Consider the following 24329-nt stretch of genomic DNA (forward strand, 5'->3'; position numbering starts at 1 on the left):
CAAACACTATATTTATGCTGATTGTGAGGAGTGGGATTAAGTGAAAAATTCGCAGTGCGTAACGGAGTGCTCACAGAGAGTTCAAAATGCCATTTGTGAGTTCAATTATCGCGAGAGTGAATTCAATTAATTCATAGAAACGTTCGCACTCCGGGGCAAATGCGGAGAAATTTCAAAAGAAAATTTTCTCAAGAAATCCATCATCGTATAGGCAAAGGAGAGAACTCTTTTGGTGCGTCTCTCCATCATTTGAAGAACTAGACCATTTTGTTGCGCATTTTCTACAATGTGTCTTGTAAACAAAACAAACAAAAAAAAGCTTAGGGTGGCCGACCGAAAGCACACCAAGAAGACGACAAAGCACAAAAAAGCACGGTGGCAGGTCAAATACATTAAAATGATTTTTTGAGGTGGCATTGACCCAATGTCTGTCTGGGGTGCTAATTGCACGTAAGATAAATTAATGTCCCTTTTTTTTCGCTCGCACGCGCGTTTTCCTCCCGGTCGCGATCATCAAAAATGTAATAATGCATTCCCATGAAAATGATATGGTTTTTCAGAGCTCGCTGACAGTCTAGACGCGTTTGTCATGCCATGGCAATTGATAAATAAATATTCCCATTTTATTCACAACAAAAAAACCAATTGCCACAGAGACACTAATCAAATATTAACACACAAAAAAAAGTATTTTTGTATGTCAAAGTGGCTTTTTAGTGCTCTTTTGCGCCTCTTCTTTTTTTTCTCTTTACGAAGAAGCTTCGTGAATTTTGATAAAGAAATGCTACAAGGAATTTTCTTTTTAACATCACACCAATTTATCTTGACCTACATATTGTAGGTAAAAATTTTCAGGCCAAGTTCTCTTATTAAGGAAAGTTTAATTAAAGCTTTTTTTTCTTTAAAAATCTGATAAAATAATTTAATTTTCTGCAATTTTAAAATTGAATTAAAAACTTTAAATAAATTTAAATTTTGACAGATGTATTTATCTGTCAAAAATTAAATTCTCTGTCAAAGTTCTGTCAAAACACACGTCAAATAACAGTGAAGCTTTAAAAAATGGATCACACCCAGCAACACAATATCTCTGTCCTTGCTCTACGCTGTTTAGTTACAATCTCCCATTGCAATCTCAAACAATTCAATTAACATTTTCTAATGCGAAGAATTTTCCAGCCTTATCAGACACAATCAATTTAAAATATTTCCATTATCTCAGCGCAAACTCATTTCCAACCCGCAAACTCTCACATAATTCAATTGTTAATTGAAACCAAATGATCCAGCCATGATCCTTGTTTTCTTCATGCCTATATGTATACTTGATCAGCTACATATCAGCTTTTCCACCGTGCATCTGACGCAACGTGGGCACCGACAATTGTCTAATGACTCAATACCGCGAGAGTGTGGGTAATGAGAAAAAAACGCACGTCGATCAAGGCGAAAAAAAAGCTCCCATGTGAGCGTCAGTTTGTCTGGAAAGTTTTCAATCTATATGGGAAACGTGAAACGGTGGAAAAGTATAATTTTCACAGTAGCGGGAAAAATACAGTGATTATCGGAAGATTTTCCAAGCTGTCATATCTCGCGATATTTCCCCGCCCTGTCCCGCCAAAAGGTTTACGTCAAACTTCCGGAGAATTGTGTCTGGAGATCACACCAAGATCAATCGGATCGTGATCATAAATGACGCCGTATACTTTAGCAGTGTAAACACTCTTCTGGTTCATCCAAATAAATATGTTTGTGGATATTACATTTTTGTTCTCTTCATTTTAACGATGTTTACAGCAATTGTTGTTTTTTTTTTCCTCCCATCTTACTTTAATATGTTGCACTAATGCGGTAGCCAACGGAAGTCAGTTGATCACATTTATTGATTTGTCAACAACCCAATATGTGGATGGTGAAAAAAAAACATACAGCTGTTTGCAGGTGCACCTTCATACATGTCGCGCGTCCGCAAACCGACAAATTCAAATTCAATGTCAGGCACAATGTCAATATTGATCGCTTTTCTCCTCATCCCACAGAATATGTGGTGCGGAGGAGTAGCGGAAAAAGCACTCTCTCGTCATTTTCCACTTTTCGCCATCTAATCTCTATGCATATAATTTTAGCTCACGCGTGTCTCGGACCTTGAAATGCATATACACAAAATGCCCGTCACAGCGATCGCTGGTGATTGTCAATGATCTTGGCTGTTCCCCTGGTTCTGCATCATCCGTCAAACGGTGGAAATTTTCCACTTGTGCGCACGAAATGCCGACAAATGTGGACATTTGGGATTTCTAAATCACAATGTGCCAACAATAGTGCAAATGATCACCTTGCACTTGTACCACCAATACCCGAACAGCTGATCCCCCTTCTCGCCATGTCTGGGACAAAATTTTCTTATGCAGCCCCATATAAGTGAACACTTTTATTGCACAATCCATCATTGCGGTGCCCCTTGCCGGCACAAAAGGCACGATAAGAGTGTGCCTTATGTGCCTGCCACAAAAATAATCGTAAAATGCGGTAGTTAAAGTGACGCCACAGTCGTTAATCATTTGTAAATTACACCGTCATTTAATGCAACTTTTTGCAGTTGGGCGGCAATTAATTGACTCTGACACGAGATGGCATTTTTGTTGAATTCTAACATTGTGCACAGAGATTTCACGTCATTATTTTTGACAGACAATTTCCTGAATCTTTGGCATTAGGGAAGGAAGACGTGCTTTTTCATACTCATGACAGTTCCTTTTTGACACTTGTTTCTGACACTTTCTTTGACAGCTATTTTTTGACAATTGTTCTTGACATACTGCCATTATAAACTATTTTTTTAAATCTTTAAATTGATTTGTTTCAACGGTTTCAACAGCCGGACTTTTCTTTATCATCATGTATTCAAGATGACCCAAAAATAAAGGTTTATCTTGAAATTCTTACAAGAGAACCTTTTGTCAAACTTGACATGGATAGATATGAGAGTAAACGTTCTAAATAAATACTCTCCTTTGTTTTTCTTCGTACAAGGTGTTCCACTTAAGAGCTTTTCCAATTAGAAAGTTCCTTATAAAATTTTATGTTTTATTTGCAATTTATAATCCTTAATGCGTTTATATATAATTCAAAAGTGCACAATGCGCCCTCTATCATTTGTCAATGCGGACAACTGTCAAGTATATCTTTTAAGACTACATACTCTCCGTTTATTCGAATCCCATAAATTATGTGGAATTGCATTTTCTCTCAGTGCAACCGCAGAGGCAATTTGAATAATTAATCTCATCCAATCGTCTTTTCATGAGCTTTCGGTGCTACGACAGCTTTTATTTCCTCCTTGCACTCGATCTTCGCTTCTTTAGCCATTCCACCACACTGTGGATGTCCGTAATTTACACTCTTTAGGAGTGTGAGACCTTGGTAAAATTATCTGCTATTTGAAATGCCAAGTGTGGGTCGAAATAGACGAGGTAGTGAGATAGCTGTGTGCCACACAAATTCCACCTTTTGCATTCAATTTGTATTTGACGCTCGTTAGAATTCATATACACTTGTTGCATAAATAATTCATTTTGCTATGGAAAAGCGACGAAGCAAAAAAAAGTGTATGTAATACACTATATATATTATGTATGTACATATATACTTTATGTGAGTTGCAACTCTGAAATAATTAGATAATTGCTTCTCTTCCCTTTATTCCCTCTCACTCTCATATCAAATTCACCTTCAGTTGAGCTTTTTTGTTTCATGTTAAACTTTTCACTCGCAGATCTTCGCAATAAAATATCGTTTGGAACGCATTTAACAATTAACCTTCATGTCAAGGTTTTGCATTTTGACAAAATACTTGGTACAATATGCAAAAGCTTCAAAGAGAACTATCTCGTTGCGTCTTTTCTATTTTCATCACACTCTGAAAGTCTCTCTGTCTTGGATGCCAAGACATTAAAATACAGCAGAGTTAAAAAAAAAAATCACACGCCAATTCAGTGGTGGATCATTTCAAAAGCACACAACCAAGTGGAGCATCTACTGAAGTTTTTTTTTCGCCAAACAAAAGTGCTATTCATGATGTTTGTACTTGGAAAAATGAGGCAAACAGACGCATTCGTGCTGGAGAATGTATCAAAGTGACTTTTTGCAATCACGTGTCGACGAGGTCTCGTGTCGAGGGAGCTTTCAGGTATACGCGCAAAATTCGCTTGTATGTACATACTTAAATGCAAAGTGCAGAAAAAATGCAATACTGTGAGAGGAGGAGGTTTGATCAAAAAGTTTATCAAAACTTTTTAATTAAATTAGAAAGAATATAGTAGAGTTTCTATGGGTTATAAGTCGAGACAAATAAAAGCTCATTGACAGAAAGAATTTTAAATGTTTAGTTTTGTTTAATTTCTTTTAAAGAAATTTCCCCTGAAAGCTCTAGAACTTTTTGAACACACCCCACAATTTTGTATTAGCATATCAGAGAGAAAGAAAACTCAATACAACCCTCCTCCTTTATACTTTGTATAGCAATTTTGTCGAACAAGGTCCTCCAAAAAGGCAACAACAAAAAAGCTCCACGAAAGCTCACAAAATTCTCCTTTCACTACAAAATTATAAAAACAAAACGAAGCAGTATCACAAAGAAAGCACACCCTCTCTTTCAGAATTACGTGAATCCACTTTAATTCTTGCGCGATGTGTGCTATTACATGGGATGGTAAATGCAATGTCAGTCACGTTTCTCCCCAGTCAAGTCGCATTTGTTTCGTGTCTCATGGAATATTTTCACTAAAATAATTCTAATGTTTATTTTGCCTCACAATATCAATCATCTCTCCACCCCGCGAACAGCATGTTTAGCGGGCGGGGAGTTGGAGGGGAAAAAAACTAAGCGAGACTTTCCCGGAATTTTCTTCCATTGTCCCCGACATTTTATACAGGCGGCTGTTTTTCCTTGTTCCACCTGTAATTGCTCGGCTTATATATGAATTTTCATGCAACTACTTTTTTTCCAACTCACATAGTTGCAGGAGGGGAGACGCCCGCGGGGGGAAAGAGTTGGAAAAATTTCCGTGATTATTGCAAAAGAAAAATGTTGCGGTTTTGCTAAATTGATTCATATTTTATATATAAAATGGGTACATAAAAGAAAAATTAATATGTTCGCATGATGTTTAGGAAATCAACCCAATCGGAATATAATGAATACGATCTCTGTGAGTGTTATGAGGAAAATATTGCGGGATGTTGCAATGAAGAGACAATACCACGAGATTGTTATGATTATCTGCTTTGTAATATAAAATCCCACTAAATTTTACAATTTGATCTCTCGATCAAATGATGGAGCTTTTTGTTATGTAAATAACACAATAAAAAAGATCATAAAGCTTTGATTGAGCTTTCCCGATTAAACAAATCTATCATAACTCACCAAATCTTCATGAAAACTGTGCAAAATCGATCAAAGAAAATTCAAGATCATTCTAAAATTTAAATTTTTCCACCAGACATTGAATTTAATTTTTAATGCAAATTTATTTCTATAAAGCAATTACTTCTACATAGATAATTGAAAGCACAAAAAGCTTCCTCTAATCATAGGCAAGTAAAATACAGGTAAACTTTTAGGAGAAGCTTCGCAGGGAGCCCACATTCTTGATTTTATATTCCAAACCAATTGGCGATAATTGAGCTGCAACTTCCGTACCTTCTCTCAAAAGGTGATTTGCAAAAATTACAGGCACAGGTTTTCCTAGAAATCCAAGATCCCGCGGAAGCCCATTTCGCCATTCTCCACCGTGTAAGGTACATATGTACAATGCATATATATGCGGGGCAAGCTACACGAAATATGAGAATAGGAGTGCAGAAAATGGTACAACGCTTGGCAACCTTCACGATTGATTGAACAAGCCACTCATTTTCCAATTCAGCAATTACACTACAATTTTAATTGCGCGATCGCCGTGTGCGCGAGGGAGACGCGCGCGCCATCTCTCACTCACATAGCAACATTGTTACAATGTCACTTTTGCTATGTTTGTATTATATATGCGATGCCATTCTTTGGCAGGCGGTGCGAAAGAGATGAAATTCATAATGCGCCGAGAGTTGCCACAGGAAAAGCTTGATTTTGTAACATGCCCGATCACGTGATCTTGCGATGATGATGCGAGATCACTTGGAGTGATCCGTGAGTGATCGCAAACGGGGGGGATGGGCGGGTGGACTGTGGGTGTGTTATGTGCTTTGGAAAAATATCGAACTACATACATACACAAATACATGCTATATGTGCAAGTTGAGAAGAAGATAAAGAATTTGGATTGCAATGAAGAGATCGCACTATGTGGAAGCATAGAACCACCAGCTGTTTATAAATAAAACTTTTTTAGTGTACATAGAGTCGCATATGATCAACGATCACTTTTATGCTTTCAGTTTTTTGGTATATGAAATGCGATGGATCTCTCTTTCTTTCGCACGGGCAAATGCATATTGAGAGAGCTCGGAAAGACGCGCGCGGCTTGGGAGAATGCGCGCGAGATATCGTGTGGCTTTAAATTGCGCAATTTGACAGCTTCATTTTATTACGACAAACATTTCAAATGGCAAAAAGGAAAAATATTCACATCAAGCGCCATTCAAATGTGTACAATGATGAAGGGTCTTCCCATCATCATTAAAAATAAACAAGGCACATAGAGCATTTGGAAATAAAGCAATACGCGAGATCGTCCCATGATCATCACATTTCATATTATTTTTTTCAGTTATAATATGACAAGATTAAAATGCTATTTATCTATGGCAAACGCTTTTCTGCCACTGCTGGTTGGTTCTTATTTTTTTCTCTTCTTCTTCTTCTAAGACTCTAACCCAAAAGTAGGTCATCCTTTGTCCACATGGCTCTTTAAGAATTACTTTGAATAACTTCATGTGACATGTCTTTATTCTTCAAAAAAAAAAACTCCTCAATTATTCACACACTGCCCCGGGATTTCAATTAATCGCTGCCTTTTCTTGACGCCTCTATTTTGCTTCTATTCTACCGAATAATTAGTCTTTGCACGGCTTCCTCACCTCATTCCTCTTACCCACCTCCCCCCACAATGCAACCTACTTCACACTCAACGCACTCCTCACATAGCCTTCCCATAAAACTAAGCACGAGCATTGCCACAAAGCCCTGTCCCGCCAGTAAATTCAAAAAGAAATGGTAATTGCGGAATATCTGATTGATCGAAACTAAAAGCAAATACATTTTAATAAAGGCAAAAAAAACGACACTTCAACTTTTCCTTAGCAATGAATAAATAAAATAGACCTAATTAGTGCTGCAAAGTATCTTTTTTCTTATGTGTGTATCGACCACAAATTGCTAATAAATCGCCGGGTTATACAAATGCACGATCACCATATATTGGCATAGAAAGAAGTTGAGAGAGAAAAAAAGGTGGTTTCGAAACGAGGCTCCATTTTGTAGGCACCCAGAAAAGCGTTTCAAGGCATCGTATTGCGAAACTATCGCGTAATTGCTTCATTTGTGTGGCCAGCCCCATTGGGAATGTGGAAATTCTTTGGAGTGGAGAAAGAATCTTTCTTTACAAAAAAAAAAAAAATAAGGAAAACTCACCCTCTTCTTGCGCGGCATCTCTTCGTTGTAATCCATGACGATGCCTTCGTCGGATGTGGAGAGGGATGTAGTGCGAATGCGGCCATTTGTACTACTTGGGGCCCCCTCGTCACTAAGTGGGGGCGATGATGTGCCAGATGATGACCAGGATGCACCGCTTGTGCTTCCTGGGCTTGAGCCGAATACAGAGTTCCATTGGGAGACAACTGCATTAAGAAAATTTTATTATTTAGATGATTCTTTGGACTATTTTCTTTGATATTAAATATTTTCTTAAACTGGGATCTATTTCTTAATTTCGGCTTTAAGTTTTTTTTTATAAAATTCGATTAGATTTACAAAAACTCAAAACTGGGAGCTTTTTGCTTAAAAATTATATAGAAACTCTTTAACTTTGAAATATTTTTAAAGTAGGTATGTGTAAAAGGATGCTAAAAGCTCTATTTAACGTTACTTTTATCTCATTGAATTCTTTTACTAGGCGCCTCCATTTATATTCGAAATTCGTTAATCAGTAAAGAGACGCCTAGTTCTACCCGGCGCCTCCACTTTCGTTCAAAATTGAAATCAATACAATTAATTTTTCCTTGATGATTCTAAACTTGGAATTCTTAATTCAATTAAATATCTGAATAATTTAAACTTTAAATAACTTTTCAATAATATTTCTTTTCAACATAAATTTTTGAATAGTAAAAAATTGAAATATTTTAAGCTTTTAGAGAAGGACAAAAGCTCAATTTAAATTGAACAATTTTGAAAGTGAAAGAGCTCCTATTATTTAGACTACATCTTAAGGCTATAGCCATTGAAGACATCGATGTTTGAAGGTCCTCAGTAAGACCTTGGTGGAACCTGCGCAACTCCTCAATACGAGACCTTAACATCCAGAAGAGCATCAAATGGAAACTCTGAGAGACCTTTTAATTTGAAAGCTTCCCATCACTCAAGTCAAATTTGCGCACATTTCAATAGATCTATCTTTATGCCGAAAGGCCATGGGGGAGATCAGACAAATTGTGGGTTTTACCTGTACGTGGTGAATGTGGCGAACAGGAGAGACTCATGAGGACGAGGGCAGCATTGCACTCGTCCATGGGATCATCATCGTTGTAAATGTCGTCTTGTGAGTAGGAAGTGCGACGTTTGCGTGAGCTGCAAAGAACAAGAAAAAATTGCAATTAAATTGCGAATCTATGTTGGCAAATATGGTGCATAAAGGGGGGTCCTCTAATTTGCCAATTGACACGCAGTTAAAATGATGGATGCCCAAGGCAGCGGGTACTTGACAACCTCCCCGCAACATTGTATCGCAATGTCGGTATTATTTCATAATAACAAAGTTATAGCGCGCGAAACACTTTCATTGCGTTTTCTTTTCATACTATGATGACTGCTCTATCCAGCATACTTTTGAAGAGGAATAAGAAAAAAAAATACTTTGGCTTTGGGTGTTTAAAAGACCAAAAGTGGGTTAGTATGTTACGTCGTTTTTTTTTCGTATCTCACAGAGCTCCAACTCTTCGCGTATACGTCACCATCTCTTTCTCGCAACTTCAATATTTTATTTCTTCATCGTTAACTAACGAAGCCACGGAATTACCGCGCAGTGCTACCAGGCTTATTTGTACTATGGGGCTCTTCTAAGTAAAGTGTGGCTGTATTGAGATGGAGAACATGTGTTTAAATTTATTGTATATACCTATATAATTTTGTACATATTTGTGCTATGTTGGCAGTCAAAATGAAAATCTCGCAGCACGATTTACTTTGCACACCTGATGGGCAGGTTTCTGTTACGTTTTCGCGTGTGTATTTTGCTTTCCATTGTGGAAACCATCGAAAAAAAGACGTGCTTCACAGGCTCGCGCTTAGTATTGCTGCTAAGATTATTGTTTAGTCCACAAGAAGAACATTACATACATATATAGCAAATTCATCTTTTTCCATACCTCTTCTTCATACCACACAAAATCGAAGATGAAAAAAGAGAGAAGAAAAGAGTGAGAGAGAATACCATAAACAGAGTACAAATTGCATTGTTACACCAGACAATAAATACAAAATGAGATTTTATTGCGAATGCACTCGGAATTGTGAGTCAAACAGGGGAGAAATATCACTTTTATGATCACATCGAATTGATTTTCAAGCATGGGGGCACGAATTTCTCTAATGCTGTATATCCTCGTACCGTGCTCTTTCCCTACAAGAGCCTATTATTGTCCCCTCGCATGCAAGCCTCTGCCAAAGGCAGATCGTCATCCGGAATCACGGAAACCGTGTTACTCATAACACTCTCTTCTATTGCGATCATCAAAACTCTCGCCTCATAGTGGCCATTAAAATAAGCGCGTGTAGCAGGAAAAACATACTCAATTCTGATGACGTCACACCCAGAAACCGATAAACATATTTTTTTTGCAGCGGCGCGGCCTTGCCTCCAAAATATTCGCGGGCTTGTAAATTAAACCAACTGGGCGAAAAGCAAGAAAATGCCATTGTCGATCTTCAATTTGTTTATCTAACTCGCGCATGGCAAAAGTGCCAAAAATTGTGCGCACGCGAATTTTATCATTGCTTTTGAGTTTCAAATTCTCCTCAATGAGATCGTGTGTCGACATATTTTTGCTTACTCCGCAACTGATGATGTATCTGTCTCGAAAAACATCCATATTTGCTCATCCAATAAAACATACTTTGGCGACGCATTAATGAATTGCCGAGGGGTGAAGAATTTACATTTTTTTAACGAAGAAAATTAGAGGAAATGAGCTTTTAGAGCTTTTAGGAATAATAAGAGATTTAGGAATGACTTGCAGTATTCTGGTTCTATTATTTGTTTCCTTTCAAGTATTTTCATCTTCGTTTTGTTTGTTTGTTTGTCCGTATTTAAATGAATCATAAACATCATAAACAACTCTGTTTTTTTAATCCAGAGATAATTCAAAGAAATATTATTATTCAAATTTACCAAGAAATATTTTCTTGGGTAAATAAAGTAATAAAATACTTAACAAAAATGAATATTTTTGATATTTATTTTCTATTTCTATATTATATTAATATACTGTTGTCAATTAAGGAACGTTCTAAGGCAAAAATTATCAAGAAAATCCAGAAAGATAATTTATCAGTATAGGCTAAGGTTTTACGTCTTCCTTTTACGCATTAACGAGACTTCCTTAATTAAATTTTTATAAAGTTTTGAATAAAAATTTAGACTTCTAGCGTGTAACATTGACCCCCCCCCCTCCCATCACAAACTACTTTTTTTTCTATTCCAAAAATCATAACCTCATAGTAAAAAATTTCTCCTCTAGGCTATTTAAAATCAATGACGCAGAGATCCTACCTGGGTTAAAAAAAACACGTCTTTAATTTACATTTTCATGTTTTGTGACCACATCAAATTAAAATTCCCACCCACCTCTGCATTGCAAAACATATCCGTGAAATTACGAGATTACAATCGCCACGTATAGCATGATTTATAAACCCCTCGGCGATGGCCCTCAAATTCCCAAAACATTGTCCAATTCGAGTGGTGAAAAAAACATAATTCCTTCTCGCTTTTGCTATATGTGAAAATATAAATAGCGTGTGTTGAGACTATATGGGAAAAAAATAATATTTTCACTGCTACGATAGTTTATCATGGTGGCGTCATCATTCCCTTTTTCTGCGAATGTTTCGTTGGCCTCCTTTCCGCACAGAATATACCTTCCATGCTCCGAGAAAAGCTGTACGTACATGTAAAAAAAAATAAGCCCCAAAGTTGAGTAAATAGCAAAACACATAGTAAAGAAGCATGATGTTTGGATTTATGGGACGAAAATAGAGGTGCGTTTTAGGAAGTGTTTTGCTCGTACGCGCGAAAAATATTTAAATTCTAAGACGAGGAAGTGTTGTGCACAGTTTTATGCTAAAAAGTCCAACCTTTTTTAGCAATTCCACGGTGGGATTGCTTTACTAGAGGGGGCCACCGATGTGAATTCTTTTTTTTTTGCTTCTCTTCCATCCAGTAGTCGAATGACTGACGAATTTGCGATGAGAAAAAGCTTCAGCGAACACACCCAAGATGTTACCTACTAAAAATTCGTATACCGTAAAATGGGGTGAATAGAATCAGTTTTCAACTTTGAGAGGCTGTAACTAAAAAACTATTTGAGCTAGACCTATGAAATAAAAGCGAAATTATGGGTCTCTCCTTCTACTTTGAGGATACTATTTCACTTTTTCACCGTATGGTGCTCCTTTTCGTTAATTAAAAAAAAATAGTCCTGATTCTATTCACCCCACCTTGGGGTGAATGGGATCACCTATTTTATTTGCGATTTTTACGTGGAAAATCACTAATTATTGCAAGAAAAATCATTTTTAGTTAATGTCAATTTAATTTTTAACCAGTTTAGCCAGGCTTTGAGCGAATTGGTGATCCTTAATCGCTTTTAAGGACCAATAAAACGTTATGGTCCCATAGCTCGTTTTTGAAAATGCCTAATTTTGACAAGTTAATTATTTATTCAACCAGAAATAATGGAGAACTAAGTTTTAATGGCAACTGAACATTTTTAAATCACAAAAGGACATCTTTGAGGACTAAGAGCATTAAAAAGGACGAAAAACCGAAAATTCCAAAATTGGGATTTTTGGTTAAAAATGTCATACTAGAACTCAAAAGAATCTCCAAAATTTATTTTAACACCATTCTTGGGTCCTTACGATCCTTAGGCAGTTAAGGATCTAAGGGCGACATTTTTAATCATAGCTTGTTTTCGAAAATGCCTAATTTTGACAAGTTAATTATTTATTCAACCAGAAATAATGGAGAACTAAGTTTTAATGGCAACTGAACATTTTTAAATCACAAAAGGACATCTTTGAGGACTAAGAGCATTAAAAAGGACGAAAAACCGAAAATTCCAAAATTGGGATTTTTGGTTAAAAATGTCATACTAGAACTCAAAAGAATCTCCAAAATTTATTTTAACACCATTCTTGGGTCCTTACGATCCTTAGGCAGTTAAGGATCTAAGGGCGACATTTTTAATCATAGCTTGTTTTCGAAAATGGCATGAGTTTAACCCTTAAGGACCATAAGATATCCCAAAAATTTATGTTCTTTTGATTGCACCCGCTGAAATCCTTATAGTCTTTAGGGTTAAACTTACGCTATTTTCAAAAATAAGCTATGATCCGAAAATGTTCCATTAGTCTTTAACCCCTTAAGGACCACAAATATTCTGGAATGGCGTGTAAATAAATTTTGGAAGTTTATTTGAACTCAAATAAGACATTTTTGGCCAAAAATCTCAACTTTGGAATTTTCAGTTTTTCGTCCTTCTTGATCCTGTGAGTTCTTTTGTGATCTCAAAATGTGTAATGATCATTAAGACATAGTTCTGCATTATTTCTAGCTAAATAAATAAAGATTAACTAGCTAAAAAATGAAACTTTCAAAATCGAGATATTTGCGAAAACGTTCAATCGGTCCTAAAAGGGTTAAAGGATTAAGGGTTAAGGGCTAAATCTTCAGATTCAACATTCTTCTTGCTTGTACATCTCATATCTTATCTCATTTTTTAGCACATTAGTCAAATAATCATTTTAGAAGCCCCTTGAAGTATGCAAATTAGTGATCCTATTCACCCCAAATTTTTAAATTAAGTGACATGAAATCAAAAAAGCACTAAAAATAGAAAAAAATAATTTTTTATATAAAATGTCTTTACTAATCTCTATTCTTGGATAAAAAGAGCGTTGTATGGCAGTAGAATTATATTTTTAGAACTTTCGTACTTTTCAGAACAAGTAAAGTTTTATGGGTCAACCGATTTAGGGTAAAACACAGCATTTTTTAAAATTTTAAAAATGTAAGAAATTTTTTTTTGAAAAAAATTTTAATATTTACTAACTAACTCTATATAGTCTAATGTTTCTTTCAGTGGTATGATTTCAAAATTTAAAAACATATTTTGGTCAAAATTTACGATCAAAGATTTTCCCAGATTGCTGATTCTATTCACCCCAGTGATCCTATACACCCCATTTTACGGTATATAGCGATACTAACAGAGCTTTTGTATTTCTTCTCACACATATATTGATGTGAAGGTTGTTTGCTAACTAATTATTTGATATTTTCAATGTTGACAACTTGAGGTTTCCATTTGAGCCTGTTTTTGCGTGATCTCGCCGTTGATTAGATCGAATTAATACGTCATTGACAAGTTTGTTTTGTCGCCACGACCATTGTCCACACCAATGGCAACCCATGATAGTCGTAGCATTGTGCTTCCTGGTTCACCCTCCGAAAACTACACCACCAACCGGCCTTTCACTCTCCTATTGAGCGCAACTAATTGAGGTCACTGTGAGAGCTTTTTTTCTCTCCTCAGGTGAGCTTTCCCGAAAACTCATTATCCGCCATATATATACCCGACTTTCAATTGCCGTCCCATCATCAAACGAAATAAAAAAAATGCCGAGAGTGAGAGACCTAACACAAAATAGCATAACTCTGGCGCATAAAAACGATAAACAAGTGAAAGTAACACAACGAAAAGTTTTTAATTTCAATTCACTTTACGTAACTGTTCATAAAATTCAACGACTAAATGTGCTTTTCTTGCCCCACACCGGCAGCCTCTCTTGTGCACGACTTACAACATCAATTTCATAAAACTTCCAAGAAGGCATCGCAGAGAGTATGGTGGTGTTAAATAGCTCTCGGGGGATTTCTAAATAAAATTTTTACGCCTTTTTTCCATTTTTTTCTTCTTCTTAATCTGACTTCTCTCATTTGTTGCTGGATTGTTTGGAAAAAGGAACCGAGAGATGCTTACAACGCGCCAAAGAAGCTTTTAGTTGCAATTTATACGATATGTGCCTTATGGTTTCGTCATACTGAAAAATTACAAAGCGCACTGTACAAAAGTGAGCTAATGAGAGAAGATGAACATGTATGGAAAGCCTTTGGGAGATTGGTGATTAAATTAATAAGGAAGATTGGGGGCAATTCAGGTTAAAGCGGTTAACTGATTTAAAAGACTTGCTTGTCATGGCATTGACGAATGGTGTGGTGATTTTTGCAGAATTTTGTCTTGAGAAATTTCTCAATTTTTCAATTTTTTTGGTTCAACAGCGTACAAGGATAAATTACGTTTTAATAAAAATATTTTCGTGAAAGCTCCGGTAAAAGCTTTCATGTGCAAAATTAATGATTTCAATTCACTTAAGCCCTCTGGCTTGGTAACAATGTTTATGCCAATAAAATAATTTATAAGATTTTTAGGAAACTTTTTTGTTAGCGAATCAGTGCAAACTTTGCCCTGTCTAATTGCCCATTTAGCACCAATCAGACCCATGTTCAATTTACTTTCAATCTCCACGCACTGAAGGAGCTTCGAAACTTCCGCCAAAAAAAGTCTTTCAAAAAAAAAACGATTTGTGATAATATTTCAGTCACATCTTCGCACGGTATTGCCAAATTTTTGAATTTTATGACTCTTCGGTAAGTCCAAAAAGCTCGCAAACGTGAACAGAAATATAAGATGCGAAAGTAAATAATAATCTTACACACGCCAATATCCAAGAAGAGCGAAGCATCAAAAGTATGGCATATAAATTTACATAAAATCCTGGACATTTGAGATTAATGCATACACGGAAGTGTAGGCTTTCTGGGTTCACACACAAAAGGTGAGCTTTTGAGTGGCACATTCCTCCATGTCTTTGAAGTACTGTTGTGGGGAACATATTTGATGCGCCCGGGGTGGGGGGCAAAACGTAGTCAATTTCCCTCCCAAGTGGCTTTTTTGGTGTCGTTCAGGGGGCTTTTCTCTGCTTCTTTTTCGTGCCTCATTCGATGGAAAATTTAGGCCAAATTATGAAACTAAATTGTGTTGATATCTCAACGGTGTCATGACATAAATTCCTTAATTTATTCAACCATGCTTCTACGCCGCGATGTTAAAATGCATGGAAGGCGCGAAAATAGCTTTGGAATGCCTAAAATTACTTCATATTCTCACACTGCTGTGTGGCACCTACCGATTTTGCATATTGCTCGCTTTTTCTTGCAAAAATAAAAAAAAAATAAGAAAAAACTTCGAGGTACATAAAAAATGCCCATGGACGCATATCCAAAAATAATGGCAATATAATTAATTTTTGTAAGTAAAGAGAAACACACCCGAGTGACAAAGATCCTGTTTTATGGCTCCTACATGACCCAAATGCCACCATGTCTTGACGTGGTGTGCGGAATATTTTTTGTTGTTCATGCATTCGTCATTCCCCAGCATAATCACGTTGATTTCTTGAATAACATTTATTTAGCGAGAACTTGTTAAAATCCCACCTCTGATTCATTTAAGCTATACTTTAAAATCTTCCAGACGGGACCTCATTTCCTCTCAAATATTTTATTGAGTCTTCATGTGAGTCACATAAAATTATTTTATGCCCCTTTGAGATTGACTAAAAACATATAAGAATGTTGATTTTTTGTCTTTTTTGGGATAATGAAAGGGGAGACGATAAATCTCAGACCGCTATCAGTCTGCGAATTTTGGGGGCAAATCAGTAATCTAATTGGATCATTTTTCACCATTTGTTCAAAAAGATTAATATTTTCTTACCTTCTCTCTCTTTTTTCTTTAACAAAATTACCTCAATATTTGCATTAAAATAAAATTTCAACGATAAAAAAAGTTTTTACCTTCACTCGAACCCAAGACTTTTTGCAAATAAGACAACATACTAATCAATTAAGCCAAAAAGTCTCGTAAAAAAAATATTCGACATTTTTAAAGCAATTTTTTTTCGTGAATTTGAGATTAATTTCAGCGTCATACATCTTTGCATGATTTATCTCCCCTTTAGCTGCAAGCAATGGCCAAGCAAGACGAGTAATTGAGTGTGATTGAGACGATTCGGAATCTCTTTTGATTTTCGCAATCAATTAACCATTAATCTCCATCACAAGTGATTTACCAGAGCAACTACCAAGCTTCGCAATGCTTCGCTCTCTTCAGTGATAATTCCCTGCGATTAGACTCAGCAGATACGGATTGCCAATGCTATCCAAATCCACTAAATCTTCGCAAAAGTATTCCCACTGAAAAACCTTCGCTACATGGTTGAAATTTAATTTGCCATTTTGCTCTTCTTTTCCTCAAGCTCCCACTTGAGCTTTTTTTCATCGCTACCCACCTTCGAAACTTTGGGAAAAAAATGTCAGCAGGTGTTTAATTGGATGTGATTGGAGGGCTCAAGGTAAGTTTATGCGTGAATTAGTTTTTCAAATCTAATTTAAACTTGGAATTTATTTGCCTCTTGAAAAAAAGTTTTTTGTGTGTTTAATTTTCATTTTAAATCATTAATTTTGACTCTTCTTTTTGGGGATTTGAGATTCTTCTCAATTGTGATAAAGGGCAGCTTTAAAAAATATGAAAAGCTCATGTTTCACTCTAGCGGTGGAAATTTAATTTTGATAAACAAAGAGAAAATTAATCGACTGCTGTTCGTGCTTCTATTTTGGAGGTAACTTGATTTTTATTTATTTTTTAAATGAGAATTTAATTACATGAAAAAAAAATGCCATACTAAATTAATTTAAAATGAATCGCTTGTTACCCTTTTGATGATCAGATTTTTTGTCTTTAATTTAATTTAATAAAATTAAGTATTAAGCAAAGTACATAGTACAGCAATTCTGTTAAAAAACTATTAAGTTATTTAAGAAAAAAATCAGAATTAATTTTAATGTATTTAAACTTTTCGTCAAACAACAAAATTCAAGAAAAAATCAAAAAGGATTTCAAAGCTTTAAAAGCTTTTTAAAAATATATACGCGAGCCCTCCTGCTTTGCCTTGTGTCACCTTGACTACCTATATGTGAGATTTCAGTGCAACACAGGGGCACAAAAGACCGTCGAGGCAATTTCCATTAATTACACGGTTGCGACCAAAATTGGGAAACACCACTTGTGTGTTGGTTCTTACATTGCGAATGTGTACGTGATTGAGAGCACAAAACATGCAGAATCAGCTGCGCCCCGACACATTGAAGCCCGTGAGATCGTGTCTGGTGTGAGTGTGCAAAAAAATTCGCAAACATTTTTTGGGTATGGTCAGGGATAAATAGCAAGACGGCTTATTCACACGGACGGGGAATTGGCACAAGTACACATGCGAAGGCGAAACGCTGCTTTTTCGCACAAAGTGACGCGTCAGAGATTAAAAAGCCAAATAAACATCCAGCCCAGACGTGTGCCGGAGGAGAGAAAAAAAATTGGCAAAACCACTCAATTGCACGTAATAGATGCTACACTAGCCGGAGATGTATTAATTCCGTTTTGCTCTGGGGCTCCCCGCGCACATCACCGAGCTTTTATGGCACAATTTCTGTGGTGGCTGCGTCTCATGCTATTCAGCCATGTCTTTTCAGTGGCTGTGGTGGTGGTTTGTCACTAAATTGGAATGTTTAAATGAGGAGGTGGGTGGTATATAGTTGACTTTTTTTTCTCATCTTTTAAGGGTAGTCACACCGTGCAAATGCAACGCTGTCTGCTGCCCCAATCCTCTGTCATGCACCCTCAGTCTGAGACTGCTGGAGGGGGTGTGTGTGACGGGGGGATTTTGGAGTTGCATAGATGGCACAATTTGCCGCAAAGAAAGGTCGCTTGAAGGTGATGGCGAAAGAGAACACAAAAGAGGAATGCTCCTAATATTTTCATCCCTTCAGTCTCATGCACCAGACACATGGGGGATGGGAAATGGGGCAAATGGATTGTGTGTGGAGAAAACACCTCCCCCCAGCTCGCGCACAAATCCCCAATTCCAGACACCGAGACATTTATGGGGAGCCCTGTTCTCCTTCAGGGCAACCCCTTCTTCCACTTTTATTCCGAATTGTATGCGCTTTTTTCTCGCATTGCTGCTGCAAAAATGACTCCCAGACAGTCAAAAGAAATTCTCACACACAATTTTTCAATTAGCATTTTCAACCCTCCATCATGTTTCTTGCGCACATATTGACAAAAAAGTCGCCAGAGCGTGTCTGGAAATTCACAAGCGGGGCTATTTTTAGCATAATTCACACCTGAAGTGATTTCAGAATTTATTTTGGTACCAAGAATAAATAAATTTTTCATATTATGATAATGATAAACTGCAGACAAAGAGGGTACTTAGCGCATATCAAAAATATGGATTTAAAAGTCACGAATATCGCAAAACAACGACAAAATGTAAATATTTTTTATGAATTAAATGCATTCATTTTAACCCTTTTAATGGTACTGTGAGAAATATTCAGTGGAGGCGCCGGGTGGTACCAGGCGTCTCCATTTTGATTAATTATATTTGTTTTAAGGCAGAATTGAGAAAATATATAATAAGACTAGGCGCCTCCACTGTTCACCCTACTTTTCATTAGAAGATGGAGGCGCCTGGTACCACAACTAAATCAAATTTCAATCCATGTAAAAAATTAACTTGAAAACTTTTAAAATGACTCCACTGCAATACAAAATTTCCTTTTTTTTATTTTTAATCTGCAAACTAATGCAATATATTCATCAAAAAAATATTCAACAATTAATTCAAAAAAATATTTCTCGTGCCTTTGCAATTCATCACATCTCACAAAATGCTGTCCCCCCACTGAATTACCTTGAAGATGTTATTGTTTCAGCAAAAATATATAAGTTTTGTATATGAGAAAGGTTTAGAAAAGCACATTCAGAAATAGTTTGTGAAAATAAACGACGAGATTTTTGTGGAAAACACACACACAATTTTAATATCATCCTTGAGAATGGTTTTTTCGCCTAAGTAAACAGTAAGAAAAAAAAATACAAATTTTGCCCAGCGTCCTCGTAAAGAGTTTCTCCTTGGAGACGTTGCTATATATTTTCTTTTTCTCCGCGCCGCGATTGAGGTAAAAATTTACGGCGATTGCAAAGAAATTATAGACGAGTATGGGGAGATATAAATTAAATAATTGTGGTGGATTATTATAGACATTTCCTCGGCAATCAATCATAGAAAATTGACCACGAAGAATCCCATGAGATTGCCATCAAAATCTGTGTACACTGCAAAAAATGCCGCCCCAGACATGATTGCGGAGGTTCGAATGGACATTTTGATGAAGAATGATGCAAACAGCTTGTCATCCGCGCCAACAATATAGCCAATGAGTGTGCAAATATAGAGTGGAAAGGGGTTTTAAGCTGGTAAAATTTGCAGTTATTTGATCCTAACAAACTACATACATATATAACATATGTGGTACATTTGCTAAAGGCGCCTGAGAGTCTTTGAAAATGAAAGCGGAAGTGCTACAGTTACGAAATTCGCGCTAATTTCTCATTTATTAGCATTCCATTTGATCTTGTTTGCTAATTTTCCGTTTGCTTTTGACATTTGTACGTTTGACAGTACTTTTAAATGTCATCAAGAGGTACTGTCACACCACAGCGACATCTACTACTACGCTACGTTATTTTTATGTGTTCTGTGGCATTTAAAGCATTTTTTTTCAAATTAAAAACAAACACATTGCGTTAAGAATGTTCACTAAATTCATCTTCCGCAAGATGAAGAAAAAAAAACTCTCGCCTTGGAATTTGCAAAAAAATTCACGAGCTGCTAATAAATATTTTCGCCAAATGTAGCTTATGCAAATTTGCAGATAAAATAGACAAAGTGGGTTGGGGGGGAGCAAAATATTTGCAAAATAAAAATTTATTGAGACAGACGTGCAAAAAAAGAGTTGGTTTTTTGTTAGCCAAGGTCGTGTTGGCAGAAGGTGGCTTTACTAAATAGAAATTTGCACACAGACACGGCAAACGCCCAAAAATAATATTAACCCAACAATGCCCGAATTGTAATTTCTCACTCTACCGCATAAACTAGTTTTCTTCTCTCTTTTTTTTATAATCATGATCTTGAGATGCTGACAGACGAATAAAAGAAAGAAAAAACAAATCAGGAACTTGTGAGCGTTCAATCTGATTGGTTCGACAGCAGTAGCACAAAAAAAAGCCCACGAACTCTCCTCTAAACTTGAAATAGTTTTCACCACGAAAAGTTCGCGCGCCCGAGATTAATTTTATTATTTGTATATACCAGGAGGAACCGCGAAGAGATTCAATGCCGCGATGTTGAACAAACAACACCGGCATGCAAATGTGAGTGCGTGTGGGTCGGTGATGTCACCGAGAATTATTGGCAATGCTACCAAATAGTTCCTCACCATCGCGGATTATGCAATCGACCGTCGATTTTTTTCTACTTCAACCGAGTTCGCTTAAAATAAGAAGCATCGCATGCGAGTTGAAGACGCCATAGATCATCGATTGGGGATTAGTTGTTGGCATTCCACCGTGACATTTATAACGAAAAATGCCACCACTGTAATCCCTTCGTTAAGTTATTTGGAGGATTAAGGAGAAAGTCGAAGATTTCAGGGCTATAGTTTTTGAAGAAGAAAAATTGGAAAGAAAGCGAAAGACATCTGCGGATAATTTTGTATTTTCTTTGATAAATTTGCAGAATTTTTTATGGAAAAAATATTATTCGTTAAGTTTCACTTCTTTAATAAGCATTATTAAATATTTTTGCTTAATTTTTAAGTTTTTTTTTCTACAATCTAATCATGATTTTATTAGTTTAAAAAATTACATTTCTTAAACTTTGTTAAAAAAATATTTCTTAAACTTAACGAAAGACATCAATTTATTGTTTTTTCGTTAAGATATCCATAATCATTTGAGGAATGGTTGCTTTCTGATCTTTGTAGATGATTTAGCATAACATTTCTTGCAAAGACCTTTAGAAAATTACACATTTTCTCTTTCGTTAAGTTTTCTGCTAATTAAAAATTATTTGTAAATTTTCATCATTAAATAAAATAAAATTATAATAATCTTTTATCTCGTCTTTAAGATTTTTAATAAATTAAAAAATTTTCTCTTTCGTTAAATTTTTTTTAGAACTTTAATCCTAATCTAGAATATTTTGCAATAGCAATTAGCGTCAACTCTATGTGCACAAAGCATTCATACGAGTGACACTGAAGCATAGAAGAGATTCCTCTTCGTGGAATTTATAGGGAAATTCTAACGATTCTCTGTCTTTTTCGCAACAATCTCCTCCCTCTTTGTGGCTTGTAGGCCGCTTTCACAAATTAGCAGTATTTTTTTGCCCATCAAAACCATCTCATCTACAATTTTCTCCCATTCCTCGCCACAACATAATTACAATATGCTCAACATTAAATAAAAGGCTTAGGAGAGATGCAAAGTATCTCTCTCACAACTCGCAGAAAATGTGAATGTTAGGTATTAAAAAAAAAACAGTGAGAAGAGGGCTGTAATTACCCGAGTCAGTCGAATGGATGAAATGGTGAAAAAAAAGTTTTTTTTTTTTATATTAAATAAATTAAAATTTTTAATGAATATGAAATCTATCTCTTCCGCGGGAAATGGGGAACGCACAATTGCCTGCCGGAGTACCGTATAAGGCATTTAATGTAGGGCATCTCCCTGCAGGCACACCCATATCAGGAAGACTTTGGCACTATCCTCCCGGAAGGGTCCGTGCACGTATCCCGCGTACACAAAATTATCTCAATCACTAGATCGCATCGCGTAATTATGCGTGTGTTTGGAATTTATTTTATGGCCGGATGACCTTCTATTGAGGCACTTTTTTTTCGTATCTCAGCCACGACTCTCCTCATAGATGCGAATTTGCATAAGCAAGAGTGAATTGTGTGTGGCAATGAGAATTACATAGGTGGTAGAAGTTGATGGAAAAAAATGACACTGCTAAGAGAGTTAAATGTATTTCTAACTCACCCATTGTTTTGCTGAGCAAATCCAAGTGGAACATCAATGCTGTGGGAGGCCCTGCGACGATCACCCGCCATATCGGCTAGCCTAGCAAAGTCCGTGTCACGATCCTGATCTGCCAAACGAGCTGATCTCCTTGATTCCAGGAGGCGAACTTCCTCCAAACGTTTCTTCAACTCAAGATGGGCCTGCAAAGAGAGATTAAAGAGTTATTGTTAAGATTTTCTCTTGAAAAGTAAAACATTTTTTTTATAGTTGATTCTTATCAAAATCTCACAATTAAAATAATTTAAGTGCTAAACTTTTAACGAGTTTTGCATAGCAATATTTTCTTAAATATATGTTGTAAGTTCTCTTTATGATCTTTATGATTTATTATTTTATTTTTAACTGTTTTAACTCGAAATTCTTCATGCTATTATTTTGCACCTCAATGTATGATCCTTTCGCTCTTACGAAGTCTAACATGAGAATTTGAAAGCTTCTTTTGCTCATTTTCTCATCACCACAGTTTAATCTTATTAATCTTTGAAGTAAGAAAAATTCGCAACACCTCCTTTTTCAAATTCATAAACCGACAGTTGCATAACACCTGAAAAATTTGTCAGATTCACTTGAGAGATTGCAAAATTCATAACCAAATATCGCAAAGCTTGCGAAATGGGTGAAATGAGAGCATAGTGTGTGTTCTTTTTAGTATGCCGACGCGATCCAGTGAACATTAGCTTGCAATGTAGGCTGATCTTGAGGTAGAAAGTGTCTTGGGAGAAGAGCCAAATTTATCTCGGCATTTGGGTCGTGATGCCGGCCGGCTCATTCGGGATGCAAGTGGCCAAAAGTTAAAAATAATCCACCTGGGGAGTGAGAAAAGCCTCCGCCCTCCCTCGTACGAGCCCGTGACACACACGCTATCGGTTTTCCACAGCAAATTCACACTGCTCATATATTCTACATAGAAAAGAAAAAGAATATCTGCCAAATTGAATGTGAGGATCGTGATCGTTATGCGATCTTCATGGGAATTCTTTTTGTTGAGCTTCTCTCGTGCAGTGTAGAATGCGGAAAGAACTTTATGACTCGGAGTGGGGTATCTCTTTACAATTTGAAAAAACACTTTTTGTTTACTCTGTACAAACATTTTTGTGAAAGAGCATAAAGCTAAATTAGCGTGAGGACTTTGCAGGTCTCGGTGTGTACTCATTGCGCCACTATGGGCTGACCCATTGGCACTCTAGCTGAACCGAAAACGCGCCTTGCTGACAAAAAAAAACACTCTTTTCCACACTTATGGAAATTTCATGGAGCTTTCGCTTTTTTCTTTACCATCGCATTTTCGCGCGCGCGGAAATATTTCGTAAACAAGAGCCGAAAAAAAAATCCGTATATATTTCTCGCGACTGTTTTTCTCGCCCATTCAAACGCAAACCTTGAGTGACTTCCGACAATGGTTTGTTTTGAGAAGGAATAATATTTTATAATACAACGTGTGTGTGCGGAGAAGAATAAAACACTCGAGTAGGAATTCAATGCTAAAAGGGCTCCACCCAATAAATTAGAGTGGCATCAAATGGAGTTCCGTGCTGATTGGCATGACCTCACTCTCTAATGGGATTCTCTACTAGTTGCTAGAGTAAAAAAAAATAAGGTTGCGCAATATTGGACTGCTACCGTTTTCGGGGGGCGACTTTTGGGTGCTTTTTCTAGAGCCAAATAGCGATAATTGGCAGCTGAGGAATTAGGAAGTTGTTTCATCGTGATATGTAAGAATTTTTACGACGAGACTTTCCCAGCATATTTCCGAGATGATTCCCACTAAACTGAACGGC

General features: G+C 36.5%; 1 protein-coding gene across 3 annotated transcripts in view; it reads right to left on the reverse strand.

Annotated features, from left to right (window-relative positions):
• Positions 1–24329, reverse strand: part of LOC129787101 (zinc finger protein 395) — an 88205-nt gene that overhangs the window by 39191 nt on the left and 24685 nt on the right. For all 3 annotated transcript variants that reach the window (XM_055822420.1, XM_055822419.1, XM_055822418.1), the window contains exons 2-4: positions 22510–22691; positions 8664–8788; positions 7634–7839 (exon numbers count right to left, since the gene is read on the reverse strand). In XM_055822420.1, the coding sequence (XP_055678395.1) occupies positions 7634–7839; positions 8664–8788; positions 22510–22691 (513 nt within the window). The remainder of the gene's footprint in view (positions 1–7633; positions 7840–8663; positions 8789–22509; positions 22692–24329) is intronic.

The sequence above is a fragment of the Lutzomyia longipalpis genome, chromosome 1 (genome assembly GCF_024334085.1).
Source record: "Lutzomyia longipalpis isolate SR_M1_2022 chromosome 1, ASM2433408v1".
NCBI lineage: Eukaryota > Metazoa > Arthropoda > Insecta > Diptera > Psychodidae > Lutzomyia > Lutzomyia longipalpis.